The sequence below is a fragment of the Protopterus annectens genome, chromosome 7.part0, assembly GCF_019279795.1.
Source record: "Protopterus annectens isolate FY-2018-M chromosome 7.part0, PAN1.0, whole genome shotgun sequence".
NCBI lineage: Eukaryota > Metazoa > Chordata > Ceratodontiformes > Protopteridae > Protopterus > Protopterus annectens.
Window position 1 is genome coordinate 1,081,359,690 of NC_056739.1, and position 23,082 is coordinate 1,081,382,771.

The window sequence follows — 23,082 nt, forward strand, 5'->3', positions numbered from 1 at the left end:
AGTTGTTCATCTCGGCTTCATTCTTACGTCCCTCCCTACCTCCTCCTGGCTGATAGCTGACCTAGATGTTGGTCTCATCCTGATTGCTCAATTTCGTCTTCCTTTCCATAGGGGGATAGCTATTTTACATGGTTGTAGTACACACAGCAAACAAGATCTGAGGTAATTCACAGTGCATGGATGGCAGCTTGGCCTCGAGCTACTGGAAGACCTCAAGCTTTGCATGTGACCATACTGGAGCCGATGGATCGGCTCCGAACCCATCAGTCAAGAATGAAGGCGAGATGAACAACTCACATGGGACATTATGGTGAGTAGTACATAACTTCTTAATTTTCTAGTTGCAGGTTTTCTTGCCTTCTTAAATACCTGCTGTGATGGCTACCATTGTCATCAGTATATGACGTTCACATGCTGGGTCAGTAATCAAGTAGCCTGAATCCTCATCGTTGACACTTTGGAGAGGGTTGTGCACGTGGAATACAAATGTATACCCTCAGTATTTCTAGATGCAGACCTCCCTGCATCAAGGACAATTTCTCTTAAGAGCACACAAGGCACACACACACAGCCTGTGGTCTAGATTTCTGTAGATCTCTCTCTCTTCAGGTCCCCAGTAAGACTCCCCAATGGTGCAGCTGTAGGGTTAGGTCCTCAGCTGACTGTCCAAGCCAAGTCCAACAGCACCATCTCTGTAACCCAGTGCTTCATGTCCCAAGCCCAAGTAGCTGACACACACACACACACACACACACACACACACACACACACACACACACACACACACACACACACACACTACAGATTTACCTGCCTTGTCCCCTTCTTTACAGAGTATAAGGTGGTTATCAGCACCACCAGACACTCCACAATCAGTAGTCTAAGGCTGTTAACAAAGGGTGTCCAATTATACTGTGCAATATTAATACTAATGCAAATGGTAGCAGTTGACCAAGGCGGCTAGGCCTTCTGCAGTGGCCCACACAGTGTCACCAAATATAAGTTCTCTCAAAGGTTAGATACTTTCTACAAGGACCAGCCACAATAAAAGTTTTAAATATATGTAATAATGAATAATAAAAGGGCATGAAAATACTGAATATATATTCACAGTAAACCACAGAGTTCAAATCACAGGTAAAATTGAAAATAACATTGATGGATAGACTTATAAAAATAAAGAAAAACAATAGCTAAACTAAGCTTCACTATATTCCTGACTAAACTAAAATAATTACTGTTCCCTAGTTAAGTTAGTTACTACCGCAAGGCAAGGTGCTGTGGGTGAGGATCTTTCTAGTCAGGTTCCTCAAAACAGAATATTCGGTACACTGAAATTTCTCTTTGTAATATGTAAAATATAATTTTGAAGAGGGCTGGCAGAATGACCTGATCTGGCCACCTGATTCTAGGTTTTCACAGGATTCCCTTTTGAAGCTGAGACAGGAATTTAGCATAGACGACTGTAGTGCACATCTAAATGTTTATAGCCGTACCTAGGGCTTCCCCTCTTTTTACTGAGTTAATGGACAGGCTTTTTCCCAGAGCTACTGTCTCTGGTCTTATTCAGCACAGTGGGGTGCCATTTTAATGGTTTAACGGTTCATTTAAATTTTCCTTGTTTTTCTTAAAGCAAGCTAGCTGGTTAACTGTTGGTGTCTCATTTTCCTCTATTAAAACATATGCATTTAATTCAGTTATAATAATACATGCACATTTCATTTCAGCAGAGTGCACTGTTACATTTTAACATAAGCAAACCTCACAAATACATTTTCAGCACAAGCTTCTCTGCAAATCAGTTTGATATAAATGACATAGTTCTAATACATTTGTAACACAAGCGTCTTGTATAAATCAGTTTGATATTCAAAGGAGATATTCTTTACAAAACTCCAGCTGGCTATGCTGGCACTTGCCTATATCACATCTGCTGCACATCCTCATGGGACAAGTGCCTATGAAATTGAATAGTCCAGACTGACAGTTACAGTTGCTGTAAGGTGGGGTGTACCATTCACTCTTGATGCTGTGTAAACAGATCCAGTCTGTCAGGAAGCTTGTGGTAATTGCCCTTGGCCAATTCAATTGAAAGGACAAACTAACTTTACCTGGGCCAAAAGGGGGGATACCACAGTGATCTTCGGTAATTCTTTCTAAATTTTTAAAGTACCTTGGCTATCATTGGAAAGGGTGGAAATGCATGCAGGAACATTCCCGACCATGGGCATGATAGAGCATCTGTATTCCAAGCATGGCTGCAAGGATGTCTTGAACATCATTTGTTGTCCTTCTGTTGACTAGATTAGCCCCACTAAACTAGTAGCCTGTTTTCAGGGAGGACCTGAGGTGGTATTTGTACTATTAGGAGAAATTTTGCTACAGCATCAGGGAAGTTCCCCTACTCTGTTAACGACACTTGAGGTATATTTGGTCATCAGAGGTGAAGCGTCTATTCCTTTCCTAGCGCAGTGATGGCTGGGAGAAAGGTAAACAAACATGATGTCTGGGGAAATCTAAATTGACACGAATGTTGACTCTGTGGAGAACTTCACTGCTTCAGAAGTAGAGAGACCTGTCTGAGAAGAAGGGGAAAGGAGATCAGGTAAAGGCATCTGGAGAAATTTTTCAGAGCGCTTTTCAAAGGGTCAGGTGGCAAGGAAGAATTTGTAATCACAGCCCTCCAGTCAGGAGGGTTGTGGGATGATATATTGAAAAACTTAATAGGACAGACTGAGCTGGAGATGGAAAAAGAAATGTTGTGGGGCAAAAATGACTGAGAAATAGAGTGGAAGAGCAGCAGAAGAAATAATTTGTGTTGATAGTAGGGATACAAAACAAAGCAGGAGCGGAAAAAGCTGGAAGAGCCAGAAAAGAAATATGTTGTAAGAATTCGAAGTAAAAAAAAAAAGTAGAAATGGACTGGTTTGAAATTTGGGACAAGATAGTTTCTGCCTTTAGGTGTAAAGGTACAGGAGGTAAAAGTTTTTATTCAAATTAGAGACTTTGATATTTTCTTTGAGACTTCTGAGCCTTTAGAAGTTTTTTGAAAGTGTGGAAAGAAAAAAGATTTATATCCATGGAATAATTATGTTGTAAAGATCTTTTTTTCAAGAAACACAGAAAAAAATTATGTACAGTTTCGAGCAGAAGCTGAGAGACTGTTAAACATATTTGTTAAAGAAATGTTGCAATGAAGTAAAGGACATTTCAAAAGAGTTTGATGATAGAGAACTTTGGACAGTAGCTTGGGAATGTAATGTGATTTTGAGAATGGTAAAATTGTACATATTTACAAGTGTGATTAATGTTGATGGAGTTAGAGCTATTGTTAAGTATTGGAGACAACCAAGAATTTTTTTTCTGTAGGAAGGAGGGACATTTTGTAAATTGTGATAAAAAGATGTTTATGTAGAAAAATTGGTCATGGTGCTAAAAATTATAAAAAAATGTAAACAAACAAGGCATGTATGGATGGATTGTGAGAAGAGGAGGAGATTGGAGTGTGATGTTGAAGAACAAAATGTAAATAAAAAAACATCACAAGAACAGCAACAAAAGGAAAAAGGGAAAGCAGTGATTTAAATCAAGAAGCGAGGTTGGATGTTATAAAGAAAGGGGATGAGGAAAGGAAGAGTGGAACAGAAGTCAGTGATGGATACAAATTGGAAAGTAGTTAAGAAAAGTATGATTGGGAAAAGGGTTGAAGACAGGAAAAGGAAAGTTCAGGAATTAGGATTAAAAGTTAAAAAGAAAGGAAGTGGTAATAAAATTTCATATAGATTAAAAAGGAAGGGCATCAAATAATGTTAGAATTATATTTGTTAATAGTATTTTTCAATATACATCTTTATTAAATTGTTATTTTATATAAATGACAAACATTGACACCACCTTAGTTGCAAACATTATACATCAAAGACACCAGTGAAACAACTGAAGTTGCAAACATTATACATCACTTATAATCAATCCAGTCAATGTCAGTTAAGAATTATATGGCTCATTCAAATCCTGCCTCTTAAACCTCGTTCCTTCTCTGCATATATTGTTCCCACAGTTTCCATTTTCCCATGTAGTTTGCTCCTTTCCTTTTCTAAAGATCTCAATTCCAGTTTAGTGTTACTGTATTCACTATTAATATTAGTAGTATTAAGCATATAGTTAGCTGAACTGGTATAATAAGTGTAATTGTGGATAAGATAGTATTAGAAGATATTAGGATTTTAAGTAAAGGGGAAAGAGAACAAGCAGACGTTGTGGCTGGGTGGTATACTATGGAATTTGGGATATGGAATTTGTTCAGGGATTGCTGTATAGTATAGAAAAGGAATAAAAAAATCTAGATTATACTTTGGTCAGACTAGGAAGATTGGTGGCAGTGGACTTTAGATGGGAAGGGAAACTGTATAGACTAATAGTGATATCTACATATGTGCTATGTAAAGAAAGGGAGAAATTAGATAAATTATGTTATGTGAATATGGCAATAACAGTAACATGATATTTGTCATTTAAGACTTAAATAGCAAACAAAAAATAGAGTAGATAAGAAAGTGGAAGAGAGAATAAAATGTGGAAATATAAAATGATAGTATTTAAGCAAAAATACACATCAGAGGGAAATTTTAAACATATTATATCTTCTGTCTAAAACTATAAAAGCTACAATAGAGCAAGTAGAAACAAGCTTTTCAGATTATTTAACAATATGGATTGAGATGGATGAAAATAAAGAATATATTAAAATAGGGAAAGGTTTTAAAAGAATGGAGAGTGGTAAAGAAAAATATAAGGTTATGGAAGGATCATTTAACAGTGAGAACTATTTTATAAAAAACTGGTCAGAATGGTGAAGTAACATTTAAAGAAAAATATAAAAATGTATTTCACATGGGAGAATATAAAAATTAACATGAAGAAAAGTTTTAAATAGTCTAGACAGGAATAAAATGGATTATTTTGGAAAAGAGAAAATTTATCAAAAATCAAGAGAAAGTCAAAGATCTATTATAGGCAAAAATACGTTTACAGGGAAAGAAAGGAAAGAAGGAAACGGTATCTCCATACTTAAATACTAAAAGAAGAAAGTGGCATAATGAGAGAAATGAAAAACAATAATGGGGGAATGGAAAAAGAACAAACATAGTGTATATCATAGTCATGTATGTGAAAGAGATGATAGGAAAAAGGATTAAAAGGAAGTTTGTGAAAGGTAAAGCAGTTTTCAGAAGAATTAGACTTGGAATAGCAAATTACAATAGCGGAGATGGATAAGGTAGTGAAGAGTATAAACGTGGACACATCAGCTGGATTGGATGGTGTAGAATATCAAATTAAATGTTATGGCAAAAAGAAATATTAATGAAGTATTTAATGAGTAGTTAAATGAATGTGATAAATTACGAAAGTATAATGAGGTTTTATATAGACAAAGGAAGAAAAGAATGAAATTAAATATTGGTGGCCTATGATGTTTAATAAGATTGTGACTGCAAATTATTTGTGAAAATTAATACAGAAGAGATTAGAAGATAAATTATAATTAAAGATGTTTATGGGATTAGAGAAAAAGGACTGCAAGAAGTATTAATGATAATTAGAGAAATAGGCATTAAGAAAGGACAAACAAAATTAATAGTGGGGGATATAAATAAAGCAGTATGTAAAATATTAAAATTTTATTAAACGATTGGCTAGGTGAAGAAATAGAGATGAGAAGATGTGTAAAAATGTCCAGTGAGTATTTTGTTTATAATGGTTACGAATAGTGTGATAAAAGGACTAAATGAAGAGTTGGATAAAAGTACACATATACAAGAAATGGGAGTGAAGTGTCCCATCTTACGTTGATGATATATTATTAATAGCAAACAATGAAAAAGAAATGTTTAAAAGTTAATCCAACCTCTTGTAATCTATTATAATGAGGAAAAATTTAAGGGCTTAGGAGTTGACAATAAATAGGAAGGGATACAGTTTGGGAAAACAATTTAAAATTTTGAGAGAGATAAAATCTTTATTATGTGGATTTAGGTACACGTCATTAAGTAAAAAAGTATATTTTATAAATACAGTATAGATGGGGAAATTATCATACATGACTAATGTGTGCATGCTTTCAAGAGATATTGAAAAAAGTTTATTGAAATTTTTCAACTTTTTTGAATATCTAGATTAAATCCAGTCAAAAGAGGAGTTTTATACTTTTAAAAGGTTAAAGGGGGTTTGGGTGTATTGAATATAATAGTATAGATGACGTCTTTAAATTATATAAAGTCTTAAATGGATAAATGGAAAAGAGAATAAGTTGATAAGTATATTTAAGGAACAATATAAAAAAGAATGGAGTTTAATTTAAAATTAATAAAAGAATGGAGAAATGAAGATGTAAGGATGTACCAAGAAAAAATAAAAATGTGGAAATTAAGGATTGAAAGAGTTGATGAAAATAGGAAATGTTGGTATAAAAATATGGGTTCTATATTATGTGATCGAAGAATCTCTTCTTTGAACACGAAAAGAAATTTAATGACTAAACCTTAAAGCAAAAACACAACCAGGCGGAAACAAACTGGTAAAACGGCACGGACTGTTTATTATTGTAAGCGCTTTCGGCTGCAATAATACTCAGCCTTCATCAGACAAAATACATAACACACAGCAACACTTATATATACCCACTCAGCTTAAAACTCATGAATCAATTAACCTATCAAAAAACAAGGTTAATTAAGACCTATAAAACATAAATATTGATATTGAAACTTAGAGAGGCTGAAATAACAGCCATACAATAAAATAATTACTTTTCAATAAACTTTTTATATGGTTATAAAGGATAAATAACCACCACAAATAAATATCAATAATTGACTTGTCACAAAATATTAAAAGTGAAAAAATCATAAAATATAAGAAAACACACATACATTAACAATTCAAATTTAACATAGTTTATGAATACTACATTCATTTATAAATTAATTTATAAGTGATTTAATTTAAGTCTTAAACTTTCATAAGCTTAAAAATTAATAGCCCAAGTAATTAATGCTCGCAACCTAAATATTTATCTAAATAAAGCTTTAAGCTTAAGAATACACTTGATGGAAGCAAAATCATTCAAACCTGGAGGCATCTGTGCAGATGTTCTAATCTGCCAAAACAATTCCTGCTCCTCTAAATAGAGCTGCCACGGACCCTCTCTAACATCAATATTAATCTGATGGACAACAGTAAACAGAAAGCAATGTTCTGGGTACTCCAAAATGTGTCTAGCAAGTGCATTGGTCAAATCCTTCCTCCCTATGGCATATAGGTTTCATAAATTCTCTTTCTTAACCTCCTCTCAGTTTTGCCAATATAAAAATAGGGGCATTTCTCACATAAGGCAACATATACAACCCCACAAGATTCACAATTAAAGTTGCCATTAATAAAAATACTTTGCTTGTTGACATTAATTTTATTACCAGGTAATACATACTTACATTGAGAGCACATGCCACATTTTCGCATGCCTACTACTTTTTGTTTACTAACAGTCCTACTCTTTTCAACAAGACCTTTTAAATTGAGGCCCCTTCTATATGCAAATCTTCGGTGTGTGCCTAATGTTTTAACCAACGCTCTATCCTCTAGGATGATGTTCCAATTCTTAACTAAAATTTCCCTAATGACTTGATAATCAACACTATATGTGAATAGAAAATTTATCCTAGGTGGTGTCGATGTGGTTTTATTTATAATTAACTTAGATGGCCTGTCCATTGTCCCACCACCCAGCAAGGGCAGAAAATGCCCATTAGATCTTTTGACCTGCACTTCATCCTGTAACTATTTTATTAAATAGGCTGGATAACCTCTACTCAAAAAAATTTTTCCTATGTTGTCACATTCACTAGTAAAATCAACCTCCTCTGATATCATCCTGGCAGCCCTAACGAGCTGCCCTTTTACCATACTTCTTTTTTGGTGGGGGGGGGGGTGGCAACTTGAAAAATGAAGATAACTATTTGAGTGGGTTGGCTTTCTATAAATCAAAGATTTAAACCTGTTGTTAACTTTATCCTTACATATTTTTACATCTAAGAAATTCATTTCATCTATTCCAGTAGAGAACGTGAACTCTAAAAAGTCAGTCGTGCTGGAGGATACTGTCTATGAAGTCCGGTATTAGATTCAGGGGTCCTTTCCAGATGAAACATGTCATCTTGGTATCTGGTGTACCAAGTGACATGTTGATACATTACGTTATTGAATAGAAACTGGTGTTCCCAAAACGTCATTACGCTATTTGCGAAACTACACCCACATGGTGAACCCATAGCTATCCCGGTATTTTGCAGAAAAAATTGGTTCTTGAACATTAAAAAATTGTTGGATAACACTAACTCTAAGAGAGTCTCCACAACATACATCTGCACAGAAGAGGCATTTTTAGCCAACATAAAATTCCTAGTCCAATCAATACCCAATTGGTGAGGAATCACTGTATAAAGATCTTTCACGTCTTTTACTAGGAAGACATACTCTGAGCTGTATTCAATTTTGTTGAGGTTCTCCAAAAAATCCCAGGAATCATTGCAAATCTGGGGTTCACCATGTAACATCGGTTTAAGAATCCCATCTACATACTTGGCACAAGAGTAAGTAATAGATCCTCTCCCATCAACTATTGGCCTAAGAGGAGGATCTACTAAGTGTTTATGAATTTTTGGTGTGCCAAATATGGTGGGGATCTTGGGGGCTGGCATAGACAAAAAATGAAAGGTGTTACAATCAATACTCCCTTCCAAAAACAGGTTGTCCAAAATCCCCCTAATTTTCCTATAGGCTACATGTATCTTGTTCAAACTGGAAGTCAAATATACATCAGACTGCAGGTGTTTTAACATCTTACTGTCGTATAAGTATTTATCCATGAACACCAGACCCCCGCCCTTATCTGGCTTCATGACCTTGACTTTGCAATCATACAAAAGTGAAATAAAATCTAATTCATTTTTTGAGATGTTACTTCTCATTTTGCTACAGGAATTACTAGTATTCAATCTGGCCCTTAGATCTATTTCACAGACTTTTTCAAACATGTTTAAAACACAATTCAATGGTGGATTAAATACACTTGAAACCCTAAAGGTGTTACAAAGAGCAGGTGTGTTTCCTAAAGAGGCTGCCAAATTCAACTTCCTAACAAACAATTTTAAATCGATGATGGTTTTAACTAGTTCACCCCTTCTGTCCGGGATAAACGACAACCCCTTTGAAAAGAAGTCAATTACAGGTTGATCAACAGTCAGCACTGTATAATTGTATATTTTAAAGTCACAATTTTGACTTGTAAGAATCGTGGGTCCGATCATTAGAGGGAACGTCGTCTCCTCCGTTGATTCCATCTCTTCCTCCTCTGTGCTTGACCCCTGTTGTTGATTCTGGTGTTGTTCCCCGGCCTGTTGTTGTCCCTGGAAAAACCCTGATCATTTCCATTTTGGGCAGGTGAATAAATTTGATTTTGGCCATGCCCATTGTTGTTACTATTGTTATTATTATTATTGGTTTGGTTCCGAATACGTTCGCTTCTACGAACTGGAACCTGTTCTTGATTATCATTATCTTCAGAAAGAGTGACTATATCATTGACTACCCCTCTCTTAAATTAATTATATCCCACTGTTGGGGGAGGGGGATAGGCTTTATTGTTTCCATAGTCATAAATATCTCTGTCCATCTTACGTTTTTTATTACCAACCAATTTAGCAATAGATGCTTCTATGCTTGAAAAAATTCTTAAATCGTATTTGTATCGTGCAAAATCATTGTCCTGCAACACACCAGTCTCAAGTACTTCTAGTTCTTCTTTAAGTCCTATAATTTCCGAACCATAGAAGTTAATTAATGACAACAAAAAGTCAAAGCCCTGCATGTCAAATAGGGCTAGCAGCTCTTTATGATATAAATAATTGTTGACCAAACCAGCAGGATAACACCATTGGCGTAATCCTTTAGGAATTACTTAGATGTACATTCCTATAGGTATGCAACCTCGAGTTGCAGTTTCTTACACCTAAACAATTTCTGGTCAAAAATATTATTTATCCACAAAGTTACTCACCGCTCCTTCTTGATTTAAGATTCTCTCATTGGAATTGTTAGATGGACCAAAGAAGTCTTTTTTGCCCAAAAAGTTTGCCATAGAGGGAATAACAGTCGAATTATTGGCACCATTTAGTATCACAGGCGACTCTTGACCTTGTTCGTGAATAACATCCCCACTGGCCCTACGTGTGTTTGTGTTGGCGTCACGTTGTTTAGTTGAACTGTTGGCTGAAGTGATGACGGATTCCCCTGGCGTGCTCCAGGAAGCGCATTCACTTCTGGCGTTTCAGTGGTGTCTAGAGGGAACACTGAAGTGTTCCTATTACCATTCTGCTCCACTTTTTGTGACAAGTCGTCAACTCTGGTTAACAAAAGGTTGACTAACGTGGTTAAATTACCCAAAGCTCTTCTTCGAACACATCAACACATATACAGTGAACGCTGTAAACCGCAAACGCCCACGTCCTTGAATTTTTTCCTCAGGGAAAAAATTAAGTTGGCCATTATCAGGAATTACCCTTTTCAATGTAGAGCGATCTAGGAGTTGGTATATTTAGTTGGGGGGAGTGTGAGGGGCATAGCCCCCCCCCCATTTAATTAGTGGTGTAAAGTTTTTTTTTATTTTATGGCCATGTGAATTTTTTCCCAGAGGAAAAAAATTTGAGGAGGTGGTCGTTCGCTCTTTACAGTGTTCACTGTATATTTGTCTGTTAGAATGTGTTTGAAGAAGAGATTCTTTGATTACATAATATAGACCCAAAAATTGAACTGGGAACATTTAACAGAAGAAAATGTTAGTTATAAAGCAAAGAAATAGATGGTATATAAAAATGTTGTATAACAAGATTTTTGTATGGAGATAAATTAACAAGTTACCTGTCAAGGGAAATATACCTTATAAAATAGTTAGAGAGGATTTGTCTATATTAAGTAGAATTAGAAATAACAGAACTTGGTTTTTTTAACATGCAAAAGTTAAAAAAAATTATGGGAAAAGATAATGTAACGTAAAATAGTAAAAAAAAAAATTGCAAGATTATAAATAAGTAAATGTGGACATTGATATAACACAAAACGGAGGTCTAACCACGATCAAAGGATCCCGATCAAAAGAATTCACTGACAAAACTCCGTGGTAAAAATAAAAGGTGATTTATTCCATGGACAAACAGATGAGCGCTTTCGCGTAGTGAAACCTACGCTTCTTCAGATAAAATAAAAATACAAAACTCTCCCTTTTTATGCTGAACTAGGTGGGAAGAGTAACATTGATTAATTAATTAACAAGCAATTGTCTAATAAAACAATTTATCTAGCTGCAACATCTCACTAACAGTGGAAATAGCTTAGACATCAAAAATCCAAGTAGAAAAATCTGCATTTGATGAATGAACAAATAAATAAAACAACCACTATTCTAAACTACGGCTGTTGACTATAAGTAACCTATCTATCCTAAAAATATTACTGAACATGTATATCACTGCAAGTCGCTCAGTTATGTCCTAAGACTTGATATATTGATGTTTATTTCTCATAATATGGTTGTAGCTAGATGCATAACTGCGTTACAAATAAATTAGAGGCAACAGCCATTCTAATGGAACGTTATTATGCAGTAAACGTTACTCATTGAGCACATCTCTCCCTAACATTAAACAATATATTAAAGCCTGAAAAAGAGAATATGTACATATGTTGCTCTTGACAATTTAATAAATATTGACTCCAATTTCTTTCACTGGATATAGATCTGATTATGAATAAAGACATAAAACGCAAGGTTTTGTAAACCTGGGGCGTGTCAATAGGCACGTGTCAGTTGATTTCTTAAAGGCTCAAGTGTTATGCAGCCTTGACAGGTGTAAATATATACAACACTATATGCCTCAACATAATACCTGTTTATCACAAAACTAAATGCACAAATATGTAAACAATATAAAAATCTATAATATCACTTAAATACTGCATGTTTGCAGCCTAATCTAAGTCACAACCATAAAGAATAAATCCTATTATAATAAATAAACGGCACAGATACATACTTTGCCTAATGATATCTACAAGATGTGAAACACTGTCATTGATACCATGAGTAGCAGTATACATTCAAAGATAAATATAGTGTATAGATATGAATCCTATAAATGTGAGGCATCAATCTGGTTCGTAGCTGGCAAATGCGAGCATACATGCCTACTGTAGGAGACACATCTGTATATATATGAAGCCATATAGGCATACTGATTCTATGTCTGGATCTATAGCATCACTAAAATATTACATATTTGCAAGCTAATATAAATCGCAATCATAAATAAATAAATCCTATCACAATAAGTAAATAGCACAAGTACATGCTCTATTTGATGATATCTACAAGACTTGAAACGTTGTCATAGATGCCATGATTAGCAATATGTAACCAAAAGTTAATGTAGCATATAAATCTAAACCTTGTATATGAGAGGCATGAATCCAGCTCATAACTGACAAGTACGAGCATAGATGTCTGTTATAAAAAACGCAACTGTAGGTATGTAGGCCATATAGGCATAGTGATTCAAATGTATGAAACACTGAATACATAGAGAAATTGAAGCCACAATTATCATCTTATGGACTTCAAAGCTCATGTTATCGTGCCTATAAAACTATATGGGACTTAGTATAAGAGAAATCTTAACTGTCCAAAATATTAACCATTATGTGTACTATTAAGATTGTAAATATTCATATTCAACATATTCTGGCTGCATAATGGAAATATAAATGAGAACAATGCAACGTGCTGACAGTATATATATCAAAACTATATATAACAGTCCAATGGACATGAATATGCTTAAAAATAGATCTATCATTATCTATTAATATATTCTAGTGCATTCAAGTAGGGGCTTAATGGAGATAGAGTTATTAAGACCCGGAGGTAAATGTGCCCCTAGTTTCAATATCCAACTTAATTCAGCCTTAGCCAGCCTATTTGCATCATCACCACCCCTCAAATTCAGGGCTACTACTTCTAACACTCGAAACTGGAAAGAAAGATGTATAGGGTATTCCATTATGTGTTTGGCCAGAGCATTGTTCTCATTGCCCTTTCTGATGTCATATAGGTGATTGTAAATCCTGTCATTAAGTTTTATTTTTGTTAAGCCTACATAAAACGCTGTACAGCCTGAGCAGTTGGCAAGATATATTGCATTCTTTGTGTCACATGTAGCAATAAACCTAGGAATAAAACTATAATTCATGTTGGGATGATATTCCTGGATGGTAGTGATGTGACCACATCTATTGCAATTATTGCATGGGTAAGTTCCTTGATTAAGCCTACTAGAGGCAATGACTGTTATATTGGACAGTGAATCATTGCATAGAATCCTTTTTAGGTTGCTACAGTTTCTGTATAGAAATCTAGGTCTTTCCCCTACCAGTTCTCTGGTTGCACCATCCATGGTAAGGACATTCCAGTTACGAGAGATCACCCCTTGAATACTCTTCACATCACTCGTATACTTAACTGTATATTTAAGTAGTCTGCCCGGGTTATGCGTATCGAACTGAGTTCTATATTTTTTATATTTATAGTTGGTGTTAGCATTAAGAGTTTCAGGTAACCCAGAACCCAATGCCATAGATCTAATGTCCTTCACCATATTCAAGTTATAGCCTCTGTCTTTGAACAAGGTTTCCATCAAATCAGCTTCTGCTGATAGTGAATGCTGTTCTTTGCAGAGTCTCTTGATCCTCATGAATTAGCTTGTAATAATGCCAGAGAATATAAATCTGGGATGCATGCTGTCATACTTGAGTATAGTGTTTTTCCAAACTGATTTCCTGTATAGGGAAGATGTAACCTGTCCACAATCATTAATCTTAAGCAACACATCTAAGAAAGAAATGGATGTTTCAGAACTTTCTTGAGTGAATGAAAGGAAGGGGGTGGTGGATTCTATGCTTGACCAGAATAGATTGAACTCTGTCTGTGTACCTTCCCAAATAATTAGGATATCATCTACAAAGCGTTTGTACACCTTCACCCTGTTAAACATAGGGTGAGTGAATACATAATTCTTTTCCCAATCTGGAACCACTAGGTTAGCATATGAATTAGGGCAGGGTGTGCCCATGGCAACACCCCACTGCTGCAGATAACATTTCTCACCGAACACAAAGACGTTGTTGTTAAGTACCAAGTCTAGTAGTTGGCAGATAAGAATATTCCTGTCACTACTGTATGATGAGTCACTTGTAAGTATCTCACGAATGGATTGTATACCTATATCATTAGGTATACAGGTGAATAGGTTCTTAACGTCTAAGGTGATGAAAAGATATCCATGTTGATCAGTGTTTAATGTTATATTGCTTAGATGCTCCAACAACTGATAAGTATCTCTCAATATGGATGGAAATGACTCAACTATAGGTTTTAATAGATGCTCAATAAAGGTGGAGATGTTGTAAGTAGCCCAGTTTTCCCCAGATACAATTGGTCTCATTGGTATGGTGACTACATTCTTGTGGATCTTGGGCAATCCCTTTATGATGGGTAGGACTGGATGTTCAATATAGAAAAATTCATAAATCTCTTTACTGATCTGCCTACACATAACTAAGTCATACAGAATGTCATGAATATTATGAATAATATTGTTGACCTCATTAATATGGATTTCCTTATATGTATCCTGATCAGTAAGCATAGAAAGCATATTAGCTGTATAATCTAATGTATTCAGTACAACTTCCCCACCGCCTTTATCGGCAGGTTTAATAGTTATATCTTTTCTATGTTTAAGGTCATTGAGAGATTTGTGTTCAAGTGCAGTTAAATTGTAATATATTACCTTATTGTTGTTTGAAAAAAGGTTGTAGAAATCGGTCTCACAAAGCCTTAAAAAACACTCTACATGACTAGGCATAATTGGCATGAAATTACTCTTACGTTTAAACTGAATTAACTTTCTATCAATCATATTGACTTGTGGTTGATCTTTGAAAAATAGTTTCAAGGAAAGCATACGACAAAAGAGTCTTAAGTCAATGAGTGTTTCACTCAAAACACCAGAGCAAGCTGGAATGAAGTTAAGGCCTTTGTTCAAAAGGTTAATTTGTGTGCTATCCAATGTAATGTCAGAAAAATTAAAAACCAGGTCAGTCAATGCCTTGTTCTCCTTGTCTGTCCGAATCTTACCCCTGATGGTTTTCTTTTTCTTGGGCCTCTGCTGTTCGAATGCCCCCTGTTTTGGTAATTTTGCTTGACTGGATAAGGTAAAAAACGAGCATTGTCATTGGTGGGGACCTTAGGTATGGCCCCAAGTACAGAAGCAACTTGCTTGTCTAAAAGAGCTAATTGATTGGGTGGGGGGGTATCAACACCCATGGAATCAACAAGGCCACCAGTATCAGTTTGTGTTGCTGACACAGGTTCTTTATTTCCCAATAAGTTGGAAGTGGATGGAGACGAAACACCTCGTGAAGATGGAGTTATTATGTTGGTATTCAATTTACTCTTGGGTGCCAAATTGCTGGCTGATGAAACAGCTTCGTTATTAGTATCAGTGCTGTAAGTTCTGGGCCAAACGCATCAACACATATACAGTGAACGCTGTAAACCGCAAACGGCCACGTCCTTGAATTTTTTCCTCAGGGAAAAAATTAAGTTTTCCATTATCAGGAATTACCCTTTTCAATGTAGAGCGATCTAGGAGTTGGTATATTTAGTTGGGGGGAGTGTGAGGGGCATAGCCCCCCCCATTTAATTAGTGGTGCTCGTGGGCAATGGTTCTGTGACCCCTGCTTTTCTAATATTTGATGAAGCACTGGAAAAAACATCTGTCTGGTGGATGGAGGATTTTCCTTGAAAGTGGGAAGGATTCTTCTGTCTGCTGCCAAGTGTATGCTCTCTAAATTATTCTTGGAACCAATTTGTCTTTGACTATTTACGGCTAGGCAGCAGGGTTTAGAGAGAGCATGGGGGAAGAAGGAAGAGATTGAAGGACGGGGTGCTATTTCACTCAGCATAGTCATTTCCTCTTGTTTGGTTTCAAAGAATTATCCCATTGCCATTTCCTTTTGGTTCCCTAACTTTTATTTGGCTGGAATTTTTGTTTGTTCTGACCCTTGAAAGAATACTCCTTGTTTGAGGAGATCTTTGGTACATAAAGCATCCTATATATCTCCTATATTAATTTGACTCTATCATCCCACTCTTTGGGAATATGTGTAACTAACACAAGGCCCGATCATAACTTAAAGGTGTATTCAAAATATTAGCTTTTAAATCATCAGAAGTTCTGATTATGTAACAAAGCATGCAGTTGTAATACAGCAGAGGCAGCAGCATTTCTTGAGACTGTATCTGCACATCCAAGCACACCTGTCGAAGTATGTTTTAAAACCTGAGTCAAATTAGAAACAGTTTCATTCATATAAGACTTTTGTTCTGCAGGTAAGGATGCAGCAAAATCATCCAAACTGTACAAACACTGCAAAGTAAATTTCCACATATACCCTTGATAATTTAGGATTTTAAAGGCTAGATTACTAGAAAAACATCCTTTTGCAGTGAAGATCAAACATTTCCCTCTTTATCAAGGGGCTTTGGATTAGATGAAGCCAAGAACTTTTTATTTATTTATTATTTATTTATTTCCAGTTTGATTACTGGGGTAGTCCACTGGGCCTAGAGAGCTCGTTTTCAGTAGAGGCCCAGGGGGAAATGCTCCAGGAAACAGATTGCAGTAAAGATAGCAGTCAAATAAAAAATAAAAGTGCAGGTAGAAATGCATATCAAATACAAAGCGTGAGCAATATTGCCCACAGTGGAAAAATATTGTGTAGATACATTTTAACAAATTCATGCAGTTAAGGTCAAAAGCTATTTACAATATTTGCAGAGTATGAAGCTATAGAAGGTTATAGCCAGCTGTAAGGTGCTTAAGAACTCTGGAGGATACCCTCCCAGGGGCTTTTGTTAAATATTTGTAGGTAGGGAGAATGCAGTTACATTTCCATTTGGAGGAGAGGTAGGTGGAAAGCTGAGTTTTGAAGTTGTTTGTGTTTGACATTGCCCTTAGTGTGGAAAGGAGAGAGTTCCATTTCTTACCTAAGGAGTTGTCGTCCGGCAGGACGTTTACGTTTGTGGACAGTAATTACGTTTTGGTGTTCAGATCTAAGAGTTCTATTTAGGGTGTATGAGGGAAGGATGTTAGAGCGGGGTATTTGGTTGGATTAAATATTAGTCTGTGTGCTGTACTGAGCTGGAGGAAGTCCAAGTAATTTGTAAATTCTAACCAATTGAGGGATTGGAGGGTAACACAGTGATGAGTGGAATGTTTGGCTTTGGTGGCAAATTTTGAAATTTTGTTATAACAGCTTTCAAGTTTGGAAGTGATGGAAGAGGATAGGTTACTTAGTAGCGAGGCACCATACAGAAGGGAGAGAAGGAGGTAAGAGGAAGCCAGAGTATGCCTGGTAGAAGTAGAGAGGAAGTGGTTATTCCTGTATAGCATACCTAGTTTTTGGTGGGTTTTCTTTATATTTTGCTGAATATGGATGTCAAACTTGAGGTGTTTGTCTATAGTTATGCCGAGTAGTTTGGCAAAAGGATTAACTTTGATTGGAGAGCTGCTTTGGCTAAGGATTTGGAAGGAATTTTTATCAAAAGAGAGGGATTTTGAGGGTGTAAATAGTAGTATTTTAGATTTGTTCGCATTGAGAGAGAGGTGATTTTTGCGCATCCAGATCTCAGCAGTTGAGAAGGCAGTCTAACTTTTAGATAGGAGTTCAGGGAGGTTAGAGGCAGATCAGACAATTGTAGAGTCATCTGCATATTGGATGACTTTGGCATTAGGAATAGCAGAGTGAAAGTTATCAATAAAGATATTAAACAGCATTGGTCCGAGGTGGACCCCTGTGGTACTCCGGTAATTGTATGAAAGGTGAGGTGCCTTTTTTTCCCATTTCACAGCCTGAGATCTATCTGACAGATAGCTTGAGAACCAGGAAAGAGTGTTTTGTGAGAGGTTAAGGTTTGAGAGGTGGCTTAGAAGCTGCTTATGAAAAACCGTATCGAATGCTTTAGAGAGAGATCTAGGAGCACTGTGGATACTAAGTTCGGGCTTTATTGACAGTTTCTAAGAATGAGAGTAGAGCTGTTATGGTGCTATGTCTTGGTCGGAAGCCATGTTGTGTAGGGGGTAAGAAGTTAGTTTTTAGTCAGAAAAGGCATAAGTTGGAGGTGGATGCTTTTTTTTCTAGGATTTTGGAGATTGGCGAGAGAAGAGCTATAGGGCGGAAGTTTGAAATGTTAGTGTTTTTGCCTCCCTTGTGGAGAGGAAGAATAAAGGCGGAAAGCCAGAGTTTAGGGACATATGATTCCTTTATGGATCTATTAATTAGGATACTAATTGGGAGAGCTATACCATAGGCAGCAGACTTGAGAAAGGAATAGGGGATGTCAGGTGCATTGGGAGCAGTGTTTATGTTTGGATTGAAGTCTTATGTAGTTAGTGGAGACGGGTTTAAGCTCAAACGTAGGGGGAAATTATTTGGGGACTTAAATGAGGTGGAATGTAGGAGAGATGGATCGTTGTTGGGAAAAGTCTTTGTTAGGTAAGATATTGACTCTATAAATAGAGAGTTGAATAGTGAGGATAATTCAAGGTCTGATTTACTTGGGTCCGGACAGGGGTTATTTTTGGAGCCTGGGTTGAGGAGCGAGTTTATGGAGTTCCAAAAAAGCTTAGGGTTTGAGGGGATGGTTAGACTGGAGGTTAGTGTAGTAGGATTTTTTTGTCTTTGAAGATTTGTTTTTTTGCAAAGTTACAGAGCTGTATATATTGGAGAAGGGTTTTGGGAAGTTTATTCTTTTGGTAAAGCTTCCAGGATTTGTCTCTCTCATGCCTAATTTGCTTTGTTTCTTTGGTTAGCCAAGGGGCAGTTATAGTTTTTATTCTTTTTTTCCTTGGTGGAGAATTTAGAGCATCTAGGAAAGTAGAATTAAAGTGGTGTATGGCTTGATCGAGTGGAAGGATTTTTAGAATATTCCAGTTCATTTGTTTGAGATAGAAAAGGTTTTGGGGTCCAATTTACTAAGGTTGTGGGTCTGAATATATTGATGGTGTGGCTGGGAGGTGGTTGCCCGGTAAATGAAAGTTGGGAGGTGGTTACTAACAGAGTCAGGGATGGTGCCAGAGTTAGTAATTTTATTTGGATGGGTGACTAAGATCTAGTCTAGTGGATCCTGGAGGATAAGAAAAGAGGGGAGGCTCTGTGTTGCAATGGAGGATTTGTCTTATTGAGTCTGGTGGTGGAGTGGGTTACTTGAGTAAAGTTAGAGGTTAATGGACAGGGAGAGTATGGGACTGATTATTTTATTCCAGTTGATGTTTACATAGCCGAGTATGCAAGTTTCAAGGTTAATTTCAGCTGTGGCCCATTGGAGTATGTCTTCAAGGGTTGAGATGTTATTTCCGGGTGGGATTTAAAGGCGATCATACAGAGGCTTTTGTGATCTATCATTTTTAATAGATTGTTTCGCATTGGCGAATTTAGGAATGGGGTTTGGTAGGGGAATTAAGGTAAGTAGGTTGGAATAGATTAATGCAATGCCTCTGCCTTTTTCCTTGGGCGGTCACATCTAAGAGTGTAAAATCAAAGGGTTCGATTTCAGAGTCAGAGATGTGGGTTTGAGCCACGTTTCAGATATGTCAGGTTGGTTATGACTTAGCCATGCTTGAAAATGATGTGCTTTGTTGTTGAGAAACTGGGCATTGAGTGTGAAAAATTTGAGTATTGTAGGGGGATGAAAAGTTAGAGGAAGGGGGAGGGTAATTGTTATTTGTGAGTGGGTTAGGTCCGGGGTTGGGGTGAATGTCTCCAGCTAAGATGAGGTTATTGAAGGAAGTTATTTTAGTGCGTTTTTGGTTTGGATTTAGGGTATTCTGGGTGGTCTAGTATTTGTTTAAGAGTAAGTGTCTTATCAATAGTGGAAATAATTTTAGGATTAAAAAGGTGCAGAGGGTTGAGCTGAAACAGAGGAGGAGATGGAAAATAAATGATTCATTTGTGCGAGGGAGGAGATGATTTTGTATGGGAGTATGGTAAAAAGTAGATAGTGGAAGCTAATTGGAGGTGTAGGAGCTGCCATGGTATAAAGTTGTTAGGAGTAGTAGAAGGGTGATGGGGTTTGGAGTGTTAGGAACAGTAAGGAAAGCATGGTTAGAAAAAGGTAGTTTAATATGGGAGGATTTGTAGTTGGAGAAAAGAGCTGTGGGGTGAGAGGGGGTAGTGAAAGAGTGATGTATTTGAGGAGAAGGCTGGGTAGACTGTAATGAAAAGAGACCCGTCGTATCCAAGGAGAACCTGTTTTTCTCTGAGCTTTTTTAGTTACTGCTGGAATAGATACTGATGACCTACAGGCATCTTTATAAACATCTTCCAAGGCCAGTGAGGGGGGTAGCCACAGAATTGGGCATATACCCTGCCTACCTCTGGGGTAGATCCCAACTGCTTCCAAGCAAAAACATCACAATCTAGCAATCATCTGAGGAAAAGTGAACTTGCTCAAGTTCATCTTCTGAAGTGACTGGAATCGGTGTCAGCTAGAAAATCACCATTGTCTTTTTCAGATTCCTCCTCATTCCCCGAGACAACAGAAAGGTCTCTAACCAAAATATTACTAGAGCCAGGTATGGGAACACAACCACCAGAATTAGCTGTTTGCAGAGAACAGTCTTAGCCAAGGAAACCACATCAACCTTATAATCAGCTATAGTTCGATTATCAGCTGTATGATGCAACTTCTGTTTCTTTTGAACTTGAATACTAGATAACATATTTGGGGACAGAGTATTATGTCTGGCAAGGGGCTTTACCCCTACCCATGCATACCCCTTGAAGTGGGGATTGCATCTCCACACCATTGCTATTTATATATAAATACTCTGAGAAAGCTGTAAGTTTCCAAGATGCAGCAGCCTTGGTGCTCTACTCATAATCATCACATTATTGTGACTGCACTTTCTAGAGCATCCAGCTCTAATGTATCACATTTCTGTGAGGCACCCACTTATTTTACATTTATAAAGAATGGTTTATTGCCTTCTCCCAACAGTCATTGCTTATGTAGCACTCTTGGCAGTGAATACTTTTTTGAGATACTGAACTAGAGCTTTTGAATGCATTAGCCTGTAGTGACTGATTTAACAATGGCTACAGTAAGTGTACTTTTTTTCTGAATGGCTGTGGTCATTGCCCAAGTCCCCTGCACACTAATATGATGTGGCATTTTTGGCATATTTTTTTCTCTTAAGTTTCTGTGCAGAAATTCTTAGAGAAGGAGCTGTTTGCTGTACTTAAAGCATGCTTTGTTAAATTAGTTTGTGTTTGTAGATGGAGCTGTGATTCTGTTAAATTTTCTGTTTTTTCATGTGCTGTCTTTTTTGCTGTTGCAGTGCTGAAGGCAGTTGATAGGATCAATGCAGCTATCAGGAAAGGAGATGCTAATGAAACTGTGACAGAGCTCATGAATCCTGATGCCCAGTTGCCAACTGTGTATCCATTTGCTGCACCACTTTACCAGAGAGAATTGGCCACATTACAACAACAGAGTCCTGAGGTTAGTATCAAGTTCATGCTGAGACACTATTAGGGTCAATATGTACAGTCTTTGAGAAATCCATTTGGATAGCAAGTGTCTCTCATACATCCAAATTGGAGCCATCTTAACAAAATTTGCAATATTGCAGGACTCTTCATATCTCCATGTAATGGTTAGGACATGTAATGCTACCCAAAGTAGGGGACTATTATAAAATCTGACCCCATTCTGTCTTTTTTTGAGATGGCACCAGTTTATTCTTCCACTGGATGAAAAAGAATGGTGGAAGCTTTGACTGGACAAAAGAAGAAAGGAAACAAAAAAATATATATTTTTACTACGTGGATATGACACCAGTTGGAACTTCCATTGGATGACTCAGATTGTTGGAAGGTTTGATTGAACAAAAAAAAAACTTTTGTTTGCAGAAAACATGACCATGTTGGAGTCCTCATCCTCCCCATATCCACCATCAGTTTAGATAAACTAAGTCCACAGTTTTAATTTCATAGGTGCACAACTCGGGAGAAAATAAAATAAAAGCCACAAATATTTTGAATCACTGTTGGCGCACACAAACTGCACTGGCAGTTATTCCATGGTGAACAGTGATAGAGTTGTAGATAGTGTACTTGACCAGTTAAAACTTCATCCAATTTGCATTTGACCAAGGTATTTTCATATCTTGCCAAGAGGGTTTTAGGTACAATATCTTTATTTTCTTCAAGACTTAGAGGAAAAGTTTAAAAAAATCCAGTGTTGAGGCAATTGCTGTTTTCTGTAGGTTATGACTGGCCCAATCAGAACTGTTCTACGAAAATAGGGGCAGGTGGCAACTGTGTTTTGAAGAAAGATCTTGTTGAATCGTTGCTAGTTTCTCAGGTGATTGTAGTGCAACTCTTTTAAGCTTTTCTAACTTTAGTAGAAGTTGGTCTGAATTTTCTTTTCTAAAATTTTCTCCCATGTGTACTTACAAGGGGGGAATGGCATTGCATATCCACTTTCTGATGACTCCGCTATGAGCTGTGGCATCAAACAATGGACTAGGAGAGTATGTCCAGTCCCTGTACAACTCTGTGTTTTTATAATAATTATTGCAAGAGGTCTACTGTTGGGATACATGTATAATATGTGAGGTGGTGGGTGTAGGTTTAGAGAATGAATTTCATGGTGGCAAAACCATGAGTCAACAGACTCCATTTTTACACTATAAAGTATTTAATATAGCTTGTAAATTAGACCCCATCCTCCATTTTTAATTTATCCATTTTTTTGTCTCTTTAGTTTTAGTCTTCGTGTTTCGCTGTTGCAATCATCACACTTGGGTTATCCTGCCAAGGGTAGCCTCAGTCAGCCCGAATACC

General features: G+C 36.7%; 1 protein-coding gene across 1 annotated transcript in view; it reads left to right on the forward strand.

The window, feature by feature from the left end:
* Positions 1-23,082, forward strand: part of IQGAP1 (IQ motif containing GTPase activating protein 1) — a 1,927,315-nt gene that overhangs the window by 641,650 nt on the left and 1,262,583 nt on the right. The window contains exon 12 of the mRNA XM_044076373.1: positions 21,573-21,736. Within this exon, the coding sequence (XP_043932308.1) occupies positions 21,573-21,736 (164 nt within the window). The remainder of the gene's footprint in view (positions 1-21,572; positions 21,737-23,082) is intronic.